The sequence below is a fragment of the Mustelus asterias genome, chromosome 9 (assembly GCF_964213995.1).
Source record: "Mustelus asterias chromosome 9, sMusAst1.hap1.1, whole genome shotgun sequence".
Classification (NCBI taxonomy): Eukaryota; Metazoa; Chordata; class Chondrichthyes; order Carcharhiniformes; family Triakidae; genus Mustelus; species Mustelus asterias.
This window is the reverse complement of record NC_135809.1, coordinates 80734669-80749284: the sequence shown is the minus strand read 5'-3', so window position 1 is coordinate 80749284 and position 14616 is coordinate 80734669. Positions and strand designations below refer to the sequence as shown.

At 46.8% G+C, this 14616-nt stretch overlaps 1 protein-coding gene across 2 annotated transcripts in view; it reads right to left on the bottom strand.

Moving 5' to 3' along the window:
- The window catches only part of dgkza (diacylglycerol kinase, zeta a), a 515809-nt gene that overhangs the window by 230660 nt on the left and 270533 nt on the right, over window positions 1-14616 (bottom strand). For both annotated transcript variants that reach the window (XM_078220418.1, XM_078220419.1), the window contains 5 exons: window positions 14090-14230; window positions 8514-8592; window positions 7000-7055; window positions 5744-5806; window positions 2163-2236 (listed from right to left, as the gene is read on the bottom strand). In XM_078220418.1, the coding sequence (XP_078076544.1) occupies window positions 2163-2236; window positions 5744-5806; window positions 7000-7055; window positions 8514-8592; window positions 14090-14230 (413 nt within the window). The remainder of the gene's footprint in view (window positions 1-2162; window positions 2237-5743; window positions 5807-6999; window positions 7056-8513; window positions 8593-14089; window positions 14231-14616) is intronic.

The window sequence follows — 14616 nt, the reverse complement described above, 5'->3', positions numbered from 1 at the left end:
TGTGTGGAGTTTGCACATTCTCCCCGTGTCTGCATGGGTTTCCTCCGGATGCTCCAGTTGCCTCCCACAGTCCAAAGATGTGCAGATTAGGTGTATTGGCCATGCTAAATTGTCCCTTAGTGTCAGGGGATTAGGAGAGTAAATGCTTGGGGTTATGGGAATAGGCCAGCATTTATTGCCCATCCCCAATTGCCCTCGAGAAGGCGGTGGTGAGCTGCCTTCTTGAACTGCTGCAATCCATGAGCTGTAGGTACACCCACAGTGCTGTTAGGAAGGGAGTTTCAGGATTTTGACCCAGCGACAGTGAAGGAACGGTGATACATTTCCAAGTCAGGATGGTGAGTGGCTAGGAGGAGAATTTCCAGGTGGGGGTGTTCCCATGTATCTGCTGCCTTGTTCTTCTAGATGGCAGTGATCGTGGATTTGGAAGGTGCTTTCCAAGGAACTTTGGTGAGTTTCTGCATCTTATAAACAGTACACACTCCCCCCACAGTGTCAGTGATGGAGGGAGTTTAAGGTGGCAAATAGGGCGCCAATAAAGAAGGCTGCTTTGTCCTGGATGATATCAAACTTTTGTGTTGTTGGAGCTACACTCATCCAGGTAAGCGGAGAGTATTCCATCACACTCCTGACTTGTGGCTTGATGGTGGACAGGCTTTGGGGAGTCAGGGGGTGAATTACTTGCAGCAGAATTCCAGCCTCTGACCTGCTCTGGTAGCCATATAACTGATCCAATTCAGTTTCTGGTTAATGGTGACAGGGTAGAATCATAGTATCCCTACAATGCAGGAGGGGGACATTTGGCCCATTGAGCCTGCACCAACAATAATCCCAACCAGAACCTATCCTCGTAACCCCACGCATTTACCCTACTTGTTCTCTAGACACAGGGTGTTAATAATGGGGGATTCAGTGATGGTAATGCCACTGAATGTCACGGGGTGATGGTTAGACCATAAGACCATAAGACATAGGAGCAGAATTAGGCCACTCGGCCCATCGAGTCTGCTCTGTCATTCAATCATGGCTGATTTTTTTCTCATCCCCATTCTCCTGCCTTTTCCCCATAACCCCTGATCCCCTTATTAATCAAGAACCTATCAATCTCTGTCTTAAAGACACTCAATGACCTGGCCTCCACAGCCTTCTGCGGCAAAGAGTTTCACAGATTCACCACTCTGGCTGAAGAAATTCCTCCTCATCTCTGTTTTAAAGGATCGTCCCTTTAGCCTGAGGTTGTGCCCTCTGGTTCTAGTTTTTCCTACTAGTGGAAACATCCTCTCCACGTCCACTCTATCCAGGCCTCGCAGTATCCTGTAAGTTTCAATAAGATCCCCCCTTATCCTTCCAATGAGTACAGACCCAGAGTCCTCAACCTTTCCTCATATGACAAGCTCTTCATTTCAGGGATCGTTTTTGTGAACCTCCTCTGGATCCTTTCCAAGGCCAGCACATCCTTCCTTTTAGCATTTTCCCATTTAGAAAATAGTCTATGCCTCCATTCCTCCTTCCAAAGTGCATAACCTCGCACTTTTCCACACTGTATTCCATCTGCCACTTCTTTGCCCACTCTCCTAACTTGTCCAAGTCCTTCTGCAGCCCCCCTGCTTCCTCAATACTACCTGTCCCTCTACATATTTTTGTATCATCTGCAAATTTAACAACAGTGCCTTCAGTTCCTTCCTCCAAATCGTTAATATATATTGTGAAAAGTTGTTGTCCCAGCACTGACCCCTGAGGGACACCACTAGTCACCAGCTGCCATGCTGAGAAAGACCCCTTCATCCTCAAGAGATCCTCTCTTGTTGGAGTTGGTCATTGCCTGGCACTTTAATCGGAGCGGGCGAGGGACAGACCATAGAAAGGTCTGTTGACCTCGGGTGGGTGGGTGGGTGGGGGGGGGGGGGGGGGGGGGGGGGGGGGGGTGGCTTTTCCGATTTCAGGGTGAGTGCAGCTGTAAAATGCAAAGTCGCATGGAACATTCAATCTCAATGGCATTGATTCAACTGGCCTAGACATGGGCCCAATGCTCAGTGTGCAAGGGAGAAATGCCACAAATTGAGGACAAAATCCCTAGACTTCATCCGGTTGATATACTGACTGGCAACATCTTTGCATCCTGCCCACTCAGCCCGCTGGAGGCTTGGTGTTAAGAAACTTACCTTGGAATGTTCAGGAATACGATGCACTGTAACTTTAGGTCCTGAATCTTCGACGTCAGGTCTGTCCCATCACACTGTTAACAAGGAGAAGGGTCAAGTAAGCGAATTGGCCAAAAGGATTACAATTTTTTTTTTGTGCGGTGTTCTAATTGAGACACCATTCCGCCCTTCTCCACTGAAGCCTACAATGCCAATTCATGGTGGTTTACAATACTTCTTCCCCACCCACTCCCATCCTAATCCCTGGCGACAATGTGGTTATTAACCTCTTTGATTATCTAGTGTTTAAACTGGGATTATGATGGAAACATTGGTTTAAATACATATCTATAACCTACAGAGCTTTCCCACCTTCCCTGAGGAAAAGCACCTTCAATTCAGAGTAGCCCCTATCAATCCACACAGGAGACCACTGACAAAAATGACACGCATGGAATTGGAGGGAACTTACTGATTTGGATAGCAAATGGGTTCGGAGGTTGGTGACAGAGATAAGTGATAAATGGGTTTGAACTCCAATTGGCAAAATGCCACTCGTCCGTCTCACTTCTCTCAGCACTCAGTCTCATTCACTGCCATCCAGGTCCTCTCTTCAGCTGTTGGTCTTCTCTCATTCTAATCTGAGAATGTGAGTGGCAGTGAATGAGTGCTGCGAGAAGTGAAACAAGGTCAGATGGTCATGTTGATAAGGATGATGAGTACTGAAGTGAATTCTGCCTGTTATCCCATTTGCTTATAATGTAATTCATCCCTCAGCATGTTCCTTTAATTACTCCAAGCTTAAGATGAAAAGATTTGACCCGTATATTTCCTTGTTGTGCCAGGGGTGCAAGGTGGCACAGAGAACTACCTGCATTGCTTCTGGACCTGTATCAAAATTGAATCCTAGTGGTTCAATATCCTTAAAGATACTGAGCGCACTGGGTCATTTGTATGGAACTAGGCCGTGCAATATTTATCTGCTTTTCCTTCTTGTAATCCTTGCATTTACAATGTGATATCCTTCATTCTTATCATGGCTAATATGAGTAGCATCACTGCGGTGAGGTGGGTGGCTGATTTGTGGTAGAGTTTGCAGGTATGGCCCAACGAATCCTCATAGCTGGTGCGGAAACCCTCCCTTAAAACAATTGGTGTCACATAATCCTTTTCTATATTGTTGTTATTTTGGGGTCAAAGAATCTCTGATGGACTTCTGTAAAGGCGCAGAATGACCACATATCCTGGGAAAAGGCATTGTTGTGTATCAATGGAATCCCTGGTGTAGCTAGAGATGGGGAAGTATGCTTTGGTGCGCATCTAAGCATGGCACAAGAATCTTTGGCTGAAGAGCCTTTTCTATATGTTATATATTTAAGTGATTGCATGATTGCTTTAAGAGTCGGTCACATGATTTGATGGTGATGTCATTGGGGTGTTTCACAGATCCTGCCTTAGTTTCATTTTCTACTCTGTTCAGTCAACAGCTCCTAAATAAACCTGTTGTTATTTTAAATCTACATGTGCAAATTACATCATTTTCTTTGTGTTTGAAACTCACAACCCCTAACATCGTTAGGACATTGTGTGTGCCAATATCCTATATTGTCCTTGGTTGAATACACAATGGCAGTTGTTAATTTATAAATCCGGGAAGTTACGTGGCCCTGTCTCTAGTATCCTGTAAGCAAGGGTGCGCACCATTATGCCATGCACTAATGGCTTAATCTCGTTATGCTGGTTTCCCCCAATCTCTGAAACAATCTTTCATTGTTTGTATATTTGGAGGCGCGATTTGTAATGAATAATGAATAATCTGAACCAGCTTGCATTGGTCTCTTTTGTCTCTTTCTGTATATGTGGTAAAATGATTATGCTGTACTGTACCAATCCTTGAGGATTTGTTGCACTGTAAAATGGGGGGCAATTTTCAATAAAAATATTTTATAAGGTACAAGCATGCGTGGCTGCATAGCGATCTTAAAGGGACCACAGAGCACAACAAATAAAAATTCAATGAAATTAAGCAATGCTTCCATTTTAAAATTCTCACCCTTGTTTTCAAATCCCTCCTTGGCCTCACTCCACTCATCTCTATAATCTCCTCCAGCCTCCCAGATATCTGTGCATCTCTAATTTTGCCCCTCTCGATCATTCCTAGTTTAATTGTTCCGCCATTGGTGGCCGTGCCTTCAGTCGCCTCGACCCAAAGCACTGACAATCCTTCTCTAAACCTCTCCGCCTCTCTACCTTACTTTCCTCCTCAAAGACACTCCTTAGAACACAATCTTCCACCTGCTTAAGTGGCTCAGTATCAAATGTTGCTTTATAAAACTCCGGAAAATGTGTAGGACATTATATTACATTATAATGGGGCGGCATGGTGGCACTGTGGTTAGCACTGTTGCCTCACAGCGCCAGGGACTCGGGTTCAATTCCAGCCTTGGGTCACTGTCTGTGTGGAATTTGCACATTCTCCCCATGTCTGTGTGGAGTTTGCACATTCTCTTCGTGTCTGCGTGGGTTTCCTCCGGGTGCTCCAGTTTCCTCCCACAGTCCAAAGATGTGCAGGTTAGGTTGATTGGCCATGCTAAATTGACCCCGAGTGTCAGGAGGATTAGCAGGGTAAATGTGTGGGGTTATGGGAATAGGGCCTGGGTGGGATTGTAGTCGGTACAGACTCAATGGGCTGAATGACCTCCTTCTGTACTGTTGGGATTCTATTCTATGGATTCTATGATTAGAAAAAGTGGTGATAAGTACAAGTTGTTGTAATGCTGTTTCTCCCAAGGAACTACAGAGGGGCCTCTGATTCTCACTGCAATAATTTGGATGAGGAAATATAGAGCTGTATATGTAAGCTTGCTGACAATACCAGGTTAAGTGGCACAGTAAATAGTTTAGATGTGGGCAGCATGTGGCAAACGGATATAGATAGACTAAGTGAGTGGCCAGACTGTGGCAGATGCAGTTCAATGTGGGAAAGAGGGAGGACCCACGAAAGGTAGATCAGAGTATTTCTTAAATGGCAACAATATTGGGACTGTGGTTAAGCAGAGATATAGGGGCCCAAATCAGAAAAAGGAAAAAAGATTTGCATTTAAATGGAGACTTTCGAGTCCTCAGAATGTCCTAAAATGCTTTGCAGCCAATTCGGAAACAAGAAAATAGATCAGCCATGATCTAATGAACAGCAGTACAAGTTTGAGGGGCTAAATGGCCTCCTTCTGCACGTATGTTTCTAGGATACAGGTCCTCACAGGTTAGTGGGAGTGAGGCACAGGCCCTCACAGGTTAGTGGAAATGAGGCACAGGTCCTCGCTGGTTAGTGGGAATGAGACACAAGTCCTTGCAGGTTACAGGGAACGTGACACAGGTCCTCGCAGGTTACAGGAAATGTGACGCAGGTCCTCGCAGGTTACAGGGAATGTGACACAGGTCCACACAGATTACTAGAAATGTGACACAGGTCCTCGCAGGTTACAGGGAATGTGAAACAGGTCCTCAAAGGTTACTGGAGTGTGGCACAAGGTGATGTATACTGCTGGGGATGTGACACGTAATCTCAAGTATTACATTATCCAGCTAAAGTGTGCACTTACCACCACTTTGATATGTTTGGCTAAATCTTTGGAGCTTCTCATGAGGAAATCTGAAAATGCCGTCTGGAGAATACAAAGAGAGGGTGACACAGTTACACTGGGCGAGTAACACTGGAAGAAAATACGGGACTTAATGTAATCATATACAATCAAGAACAAATCCATGGCAGAACTTTATGAATAAAAACATTTTAAAGTATTCTCCATCCTGGACCCACCTTGCCAAGGGCCCACATCAATCCCTGGAGTACACAGGGGGGGAATGCTGCTCTCAGTCGATGCTGGTATCACTCCAGCTGCCAGGAAATGTATGAAAGTGGCCCAGTGTAGCACAGATTTTCACTCCCACCTTAACCCTGCTTGCCAAGGACCCAGAGCCAATTCCCTAGACCTGGCATTGTGAGGAACTCTGGACCCCTCTGATTACCATACAGCATAGCAGAGGGCAATATCACACACACACTTGATAGAAAGGTCAGCAACAGGCACTTAGGCCAGAACTCTACCACCTCACCCGCCACGGAATCCAGAGCAGGTTAGGGCCCGACAATGGAAAGCTCCGTTGACCTCGGGCAGGAATTTCCGGTCTCGCCCGAGCGAGGCCGTAAAGTCCCGCCCTTAATCTTTCATAAATTACATGTTATATCAAAATATTACTTCACCCACCTTCTTCTCTTTGCAAGATTTTCAATGCTAATTGCTCCCCTCAGCTCGTCTGCGTCAACTTCCTCCAGACCCATTTTTTGGTTCAATCCTTGTCTCATCATCACTATCCTTTGCTTTGCACGATCATCCCTTTTATCATTTAATCACCCTTCCTTTTTGTTCTTTCCCCACCCACACTCTTCCCCCTCTTCCCCCCACCCACCCCCTGCCCCCACTGAGTACTTGCAGCAACTCGATTCAATCTCTAATATTGGGTTGTAATGGAAGATCGTCGACCTGAAATCTTTGCTGAGTTTCTCTCTCTCTCAGATGCTGCCTGACCTGCTGAGTGTTTTCCAGCAACTTCCGTGTATATTTTTGCTGCATCGTCCCCTAAAGTCAGCACTGCTCTGCACCAGCAGCGAGTTATTTGATGTTATAAAATAAATCCGGAAAAGGAACACCCTCCTGTTGTAGGTTGGCCCCAAAACCAGCAATGGAGTGAAATGCATTGTTTAAAATGTGACAAACAGGCCTGGCTTTCTGGCAACTTCCAGATAGGAAAAACATTCAACAGTCGGTGTTTACCATGAATCGCGATTGTTACATACCCCAGCGTAGAACATTTTATTCCTAAACCGACTGTTAAATTTCTCTGGCTTGGCCTCTGAAAGAAGAAATTGAGTATCAGTGACAGCTTCCAATCAAAGTGAGGTACAAAATCACGTAGCCTGTCACTCAGCATTATTTCCCATCTACTATCCTGTGCACTAACAATCGGCAACTCGAGTTAAAAATAAATATTGCTCGCTTTTGTTCAAAAAGTCAGAAGCGATTTAGCACCGAGATTGAGGCTGTCGAAATCTCTCCTTTTAAACAGACAGCTATTCAAACCCTGCATTCTGAGCACACTTTGGATTTCAATCCAAACAACTTCTGGATTTAACCAAAACCTTAAAGTGGAAAAAAACCTGGGGGTAAAGTTTCCGGTCCCACCCGCCGTGGGAATTGTCACGGGCAGGATGGAAAATTGGACGGACCATTTAAAGTGTATTGACCTCGGGTGTGAATTTCCAGTCTCGGGGCGGGCACGACTGGAAAAATCCCACACTCGGTGTTAAATTAGCGACAAATTATCCAGTGCATATAGTGTCATCTCAAGCCTCGAGTGTGAGGATCACACTATAATTGAGTCCGAACAGGAGCCAGGCAGTGTTCAGCTCTATTGACAGTGATGTTTCTGCAGCTCTATGATGCCTACAAGGTTAAAAGGTCACAGTGTCATCAGCACAGGTTGGAAATGTTTTTCAACAGAGGCGCTGTCCCTTTAAGAAACAAAGGAACAAGCTAAATCCATGAAAGGACAACAATTTTAAAAGCAGTCAAGATGGTAGTGGGCCTGCCTCCTCTATGAACCTTTCCAGTCCATCTAGCGAAGTGAGGGGGGAAGGACGCGGTGGCACTGTGGTTAGCACTGCTGCCTCACATGCCAGGCACCCAGGTTCAATTCCCAGCTTGGGTCACTGTCTGTGCAGAGTCTGCACATTCTCCCCATGGCTGTGTGGGTTTCCTCCGGGTGCTCTGGTTTCCTTCCAGTCTGAAAGACTGGTTAGGTGCATTGGCCATTCTAAATTCTCCCTCAGTGTACGCGAACAGGCACTGGAGTATGGCGACCAAGCGATTTTCACAGTAACTTCATTGCAGTGTTAATGTAAGCCTACTTGTGACACTAATAAATAAACTTAAACTTAAGATACTCCTCCCATAGTGGGGCTAGGAGGGATTGGGTTGGCAGCGGACAGACAGGGTGCCACGGGCAAACAGTACAGCAAAATAGGCAACAACCGGGGCTCCAGCCAAGTGGATGGAGTCCCAATGCGACATGTCACAGTGTGTCCCGATGCAGCCTCTCACCTAAAGTGTGCAAATCTCAGACGACAAACAAAATGGGCACCACCCAAACAGACAGTGAGTCCCCTTCTAATGTGGCCCTTCCTTCAAAACGAAGGCTTTCAGCTGTCCAAAGAAGTTCTCTCAAGAGACTGACCCGGGGTTTGGAGCAAGAGATTAGCACAGGAACAAATACAAATTAACTTCCCAGGATGCTTTTCCCATTCCACCGTACCTCGGGACTCATGAAACTCCAGAGTCACGTGAGCGTCAAAGCCAAGGCTGAAGTAGTTGTTGAAGACATCGAGCGGAAGCTGTGAAGAAAAAAAAGGCAAAAGTTTCAGTTTATTGATTAGTGCTGGTTTTACAATGGGAGAACACGTCTCTGCAAGTTAATAGAAAGATGGAAAAACCATGCACTATTAAAAAATATTTAATATTCTTCTTGGTTGTCATAAAGTGCTTTTGAATCACTTTTAAAGTGTAGTCACTGCTACAATACAAGCAAACAACATAGCACTCAACAGGTTTAAGGTGTGGGGGGCAGGGTTTAAGGAGATGTATGAGGCAAGGCTTTTACAGAGGGTGGTGGGTGCCTGGAACTCACTGCCAGGGGAGGTAGTGGAAGCAGATACGATGGAGACTTTTAAGGGGCATCTGGAAAAATACATGAATAGGATTGGAATAGAGGGACATGGTCACTGGAAGAGTAGGGGGTTTTAGTTCAGACGGGCAGCATGGTTGGTATAGGCTTGGAGGGCCAAAGGGCCTGTTCCTGTGCTGTAAGTTTCTTTGTTCTTTGTTCAATTTCCACACAGTAAAGTAAGCACTATCTGTCCGGGCAATCAACCTTTACTGATTGGCTGAGGGGCAATGCTGGTCAGGAACCAAGAGCTCCTTATTCATCTTTGCATGTTACAATGGGATCTTTTGAGAATATGCTCCAAGCAAATGAGGACTTGACTGAACATATCTCTGACAGTGCAGCATTCTCTCAGCACTGCACCGACGTGCCGATATAGTCTTTAAAGTTTTAAAGCTTATTTATTAGTGTCACAAGTAGTCTTACATTAACACTGCAATAAAGTTACTGTGAAAATCCCCTAGTCGCCACACTCCTGCCCCTGTTCAGGTACACTGAGGGAGAATTTAGCATGGCCAATGCACCTAACCAGTACGTCTTGCTCCTGTGTGAAAAAGACTCACTGTGGACACTGAGCTCCCCACTGAGTGCCTCAAAGAGTCACCATGCAGGAGGTAAACTAATCCCAGGTGGTGTTAGAGTTACAGCCACACGCTGTCAGTTGGTGTACCAACATGCTCTCTTCCTCCTCTACAAACCTGTGATGGGCCAGCATGAAGGGGCTTCAGTAGCCAGATGTGTGTGGCAGGGTGCAACTAGCCAAAATGTACGGTCACTCTCAGCCAGATGTGTGCATGAGATGCTTCTCTACAGATGCAGTGTACTGCACCCTGTCAGCTGATGACTCATCCCAAGGTCAAGAATATACCGGCTTCCGAGGGAGTGTAACAGAGGTTCACTAGACTGGTTCCTGAGACGAGGGAGTTGCCCTACTTGAGTGGACAAGGCCAATACTTCCTAGATTGTCAAAGGCTGAGAGGGTGATCTCACTGAACCGGAAAATTCTTAAGGGGCTTGGCAGGGTAGATGTTGAGAGGGTATTTCCCCTGGCAGGGGAGTTCAGAACCTGAAGTCAGAGACCCTGAATCAAGTGGCACCCACTTAGAAACGACATGAGAAGAAATTTCTTCACTCAAAAGGTTGTGAATCTTTGGTATTTGTCATCCCAGAGGGCTGGGGGTGCTCAGTAACCGAGTATATTTGAGAGAGATCAATAGATTTTTGGCTACTAAGGGAACTAAGGAATGTTGGGATGGTGCCTGAGGCAGATCAGTCATGTTCCTATTGAAAGACGGAGCAGGATCAAAGGACTGGGGGATTTATTCCTGCTCTTCTTTCTTAAGCCCTTATGTAAAACAAAAAAGACTGAGCCTGCCTGTTCATCCAGAGATTAACACGTACCCAATGACAGTGTCTATTAGGATAGTGCACTGTGCTGGACTCCATTTAACAGAAGGGATATAGAGGCACGGGAAAAGGTGTAAAAATAGATTTACAAGATGACACTAGAACTGAAAGGTTATAACCACCAGGAAAGGATTGAATAGACTGAAGCTGCCATCTCTAGAAAGAGAAGGTTAACAGAGGCTCTTGTCAGTTAAATGTCGAGAAGATGTTTTCACTTGCGGGAGGGTGTGGGGGGGTCGGGGAGCCCAAAACTAAAAATAATAAATAGATGATAATCACCAATAAATCTACAGGGAATTCACGAGAAATGTCTTTACCCAGAGAGCGAGCGAAATGTGGGAACTCGCTATCACAGGCAGGCAAATTGCACACAGGCATTTAAGGGCAAGCTGGATAAACACGAAGGTGGAAAGGGGAGGAGGTTATATTGATAGGGTGAGGGCTGGCAGGAGGCTCATATACAACATAAACATAAACTTCGGCTAAATGGCCTGTTTCTGTGCCATACATTGCATTGATTAATTTCCTGCTTATACATTGATGCCAACCTCTGCCAACCAACTACCACCATCTAGGACTTAACAATAAATGTTTTCACTGAGCCACGCAGACAGATTAAACAGCATGGTCACGGTCTGCACTGCTACAACAGCCAATGCAACTTAAATTCTGCTCAGCAATAGACTCAGTAAGAAGTCTCACAACATCAGGTTAAAGTCCAGCAGGTTTATTTGGCATCACAAGCTTTCAGAGCGTTGCTCCTTCATCAGGTGAATGATTCCAAATAAACCTGTTGGATTTAACCTGGTGTTGTGAGACTTCTTACTGTGCCCACCCCAGTCCAATCCCAGCATCTCCACATCAGAAATAGACTGCACAGCAAGCTTCCAGAACAGCAACATGATTCAGACCCTATGTTATAGCACCGGTCTCCCCTGTTTAAAGCACCTTCTGAGAGCACTGTTTCATTTCAAAGTTGTTTGCAAATAACAAAACTTCTCAAATAACACTGCCTTGATCATCGTGTTAACAGTTACTGCACTTGCACCAAGAGTCACATTGGAACTAAACATATTCAGTCTTTTTAAACTCACCACCATTTTGCTCACTACTTCCCATTCCCAACCCCCTCACTGCTTCCCATTCCCAACCCCCTCACCGCTTCCCATTCCCAACCCCCTCACCGCTTCCCATTCCCAACCCCCTCACTGCTTCCCATTCCCAACCCCCTCACCGCTTCCCATTCCCAACCCCCTCACCGCTTCCCATTCCCAACCCCCTCACCGCTTCCCATTCCCAACCCCCTCACCGCTTCCCATTCCCAACCCCCTCACCGCTTCCCATTCCCAACCCCCTCACTGCTTCCCATTCCCAACCCCCTCACTGCTTCCCATTCCCAACCCCTCACTGCTTCCCAATCCCAACCCCCTCACTGCTTCCCATTCCCAACCCCCTCACTCCCTCCCCCTCATCTCATCCTCTCGAACCATCTCACTTGCCGCTTCCTTCTTGTGATCTCCTCACTCCCTTTCCCTGTCCCCTCACCGCTTCCCTCTCCTAAGCTCCTCACTTGCTGCTTCTCATTGTAAGCAAGGGTAGAGGAGAGGCAGCGAGGTCGGGAAAGGCAGGTAATGGGAGAGACTGAGGGGTTTGAGAGAGTGATGGAGTGAGGGGGAGGGAGTGAGGGGATTGGGAGAGGGACAAAGTGAAAGGGAGGGAGTGAGGGCACTGGAAGAGGGACAGAGTGAGGGGTTTGGGATAGGCATGGAGTGAGGGGGAGCTAGTGAGAGGTTTGAGGGAGGGACGGAGTGAGGGGGAGCGAGTGAGAGGATTGGGAGAGGGATGCAGTGAGCAGGAGGGAGTGAGGGGGTTGGGGGGAACTGGCGAGTGAGAAACAAGCAGAAAGAGTGGGTAGTTAGCAGAGCAGAAAGTCAGTAAGAGCAATAAATGATGAGTATGATCCTGTTAGGCTCAAGGCAGCCAGTGGACTTTTCAATTAAAAATTACAGATCAGGAACACAGCCTGGAAAAAGGGCTGGGTCCTCTCATGGGAAATTGATTCGCATTTAGCGCATTTTCATTTAACAGGCTGTTTTTCAGGAATGCTAACGGAGGGATAGCTATTGTGTTTAAGGATAAATATTGGCCAGATCACCATGGAGAATTTCTGCTTTGCTTGAAATAGTGCTGAGAGATCCTCAAAGCCCACCTGAGGATGTACAATGGGCCTTGGTTTGAGGTCTCATTAAGGATCGTCAAGGGGCAGAGGGGGTTAAGGGCAGGAGTGCAGCCTGTGAGATGGGCTGGCGAAAGGTGTGAGGACTGTTTGAGGGGGGAGCTTGAATTTCAGTGGGCGGTGAGGCCGGCAGAGAAATTTGTTAGTAAGAACAAGAAATTTGAAAGGCTTGAGGAGTGTGTGGGAGGTCACAAGGTGACAGGGTAGTAGCATCTGGAATAAGGCGAGGATTCAACAGGGGGATTTTTCCAGGCCAGGGGAAGCAGTCCTCACAGGTTGTTAAATTTTTCAAAGTGACACTTGGTTGGATTTCAACATCATCCCACTCTTCTCCAAGTTTCTGCGAGGCAGGAGTGAGGATTAGCACAGGATCCCCTTGGATCTGTTGGGTAAATTATTAAGGTAATTAAGACCGGTTTAGCCCTCAGTGCTGTAGCCAGGGCACCTGTTCCGCTAACCTGTCAGAAACTCGCCCAGGTCACCGAGGCAAGTGCAGAGCTTCTTCAGCAAAACTGACAAACTGGGAAGGCTTTGATCAGTGAAAGTGAAGAGCTCCAGCCATGGCCATTGAGAGTCTGCTGTTCAAAGCACTTCCTCTCGGAGAGAGCACCGTCACGGACTGATAAGCGATTGATAACTGCTTGGCACTTTGCTCACCTTCATCCTGATGGCAGTCTTCCCCATGGCATAGGAGCAGTGTGCGCAGCTCCGCCCTGCCTCACTGCCGAGGGACAAGAGGAGCAACGCCAAACAGCTCCAGCAGCAAAGAAGCGTCAGCTTCCTTTCCCTCAGTCACATACCCTTCCATAGAGCAGAGGGGATGAACACTGAGATCTAGCTGGAAGAAGGTGAGACCCCAAACACTGGGTCCACAGGCAGACAATTAGCTCTCTTGACAGTCTGTTACACTGGTATGTCAGGAGGCTCAGGATCTCATGGCAGGTCACTGCTGACATCTAGTGCCTCTTCAAAACAAGACCACCTTTCCCTATTGGAGCAGGTGGGCAGGCACTGCAATGGTCGACCAGATGCCCGTCACTGGAGAGCCAGGTGTGCTGTTACCAGGGCTCTAACACACTGACAACACAAGAGAAAACCCAGTGATTGTATGGAATTCCTTAGCAGCCAATGACACATGGTATGGAGGTCTTGCGGCGGAGTGGGTAGCATCCCTGCCTCTGAGACTGAAGCTCCAGGTTCAAGTCCCACCCCAGGACTTGATGGTCAAGGAGGGTGCGTTCATAATGCAGTCAAACAGGTTGAGTATCAACCTGCAAATCCTTCCAGACACACCAATGGCTGGTGGTAAGATTGGGAGAGACTCCTGATCAGCCACGGTTGATGTGGAGTGGTGCCCCTCAAACTACAAGCCCCGTGACAGACTAGCGACCTGTTCCAGGAATTATTAACTATGGAAACAGACAAAAGTCTGTCTTAGTGCACCACTAGGTGTGGGAAGAGAATTGGAATTTGGATGGCACGTGGTGATAAACAGTTCAATGGACCAAGGCTCAGGTACACCAACCTTTTCAGCTGCAGTTTCGTCGCGCTCGTCTGGGACAGCGCTCGCGTTTCTCTCCACGTACAGGTTCCACCGGTCCAGCTGCACAATGTTCCCATCTTCCACGTGCGATAGGATCTTGGAAACTGGCTCGTCTGTGTACCCCTAAATCCAGGACAGAGACAGATCCGGGTCAGAATCGAAAACAAGGTCTCCCCCACACCTCAGCCCACCTCCAGTTGCCATTCAAGTGCTTCTTCCTTCAGTATTAGTCACCCTGAAACTTAATTCCGAAAAATCAGCTCAAGGTGGTCATCTGAACAAATCAAACAAGAGTTAATTTTAGCAAATTCATCCGGACTAAATTCGTCATTCTATCCATGAGCGGCTGGAATAGCAATTTGTCAGGTAGTTATGCAGATCAGTGTTATCACATTAGTCGCTAGCTCTGTTATACCATTGAGCTAACATCATGTTCAATGAACGTTGGGCCGAGTTAATGACCGCAGGTGATTTAATATCACCCATCTCAACTACCACCCAAAATTTTC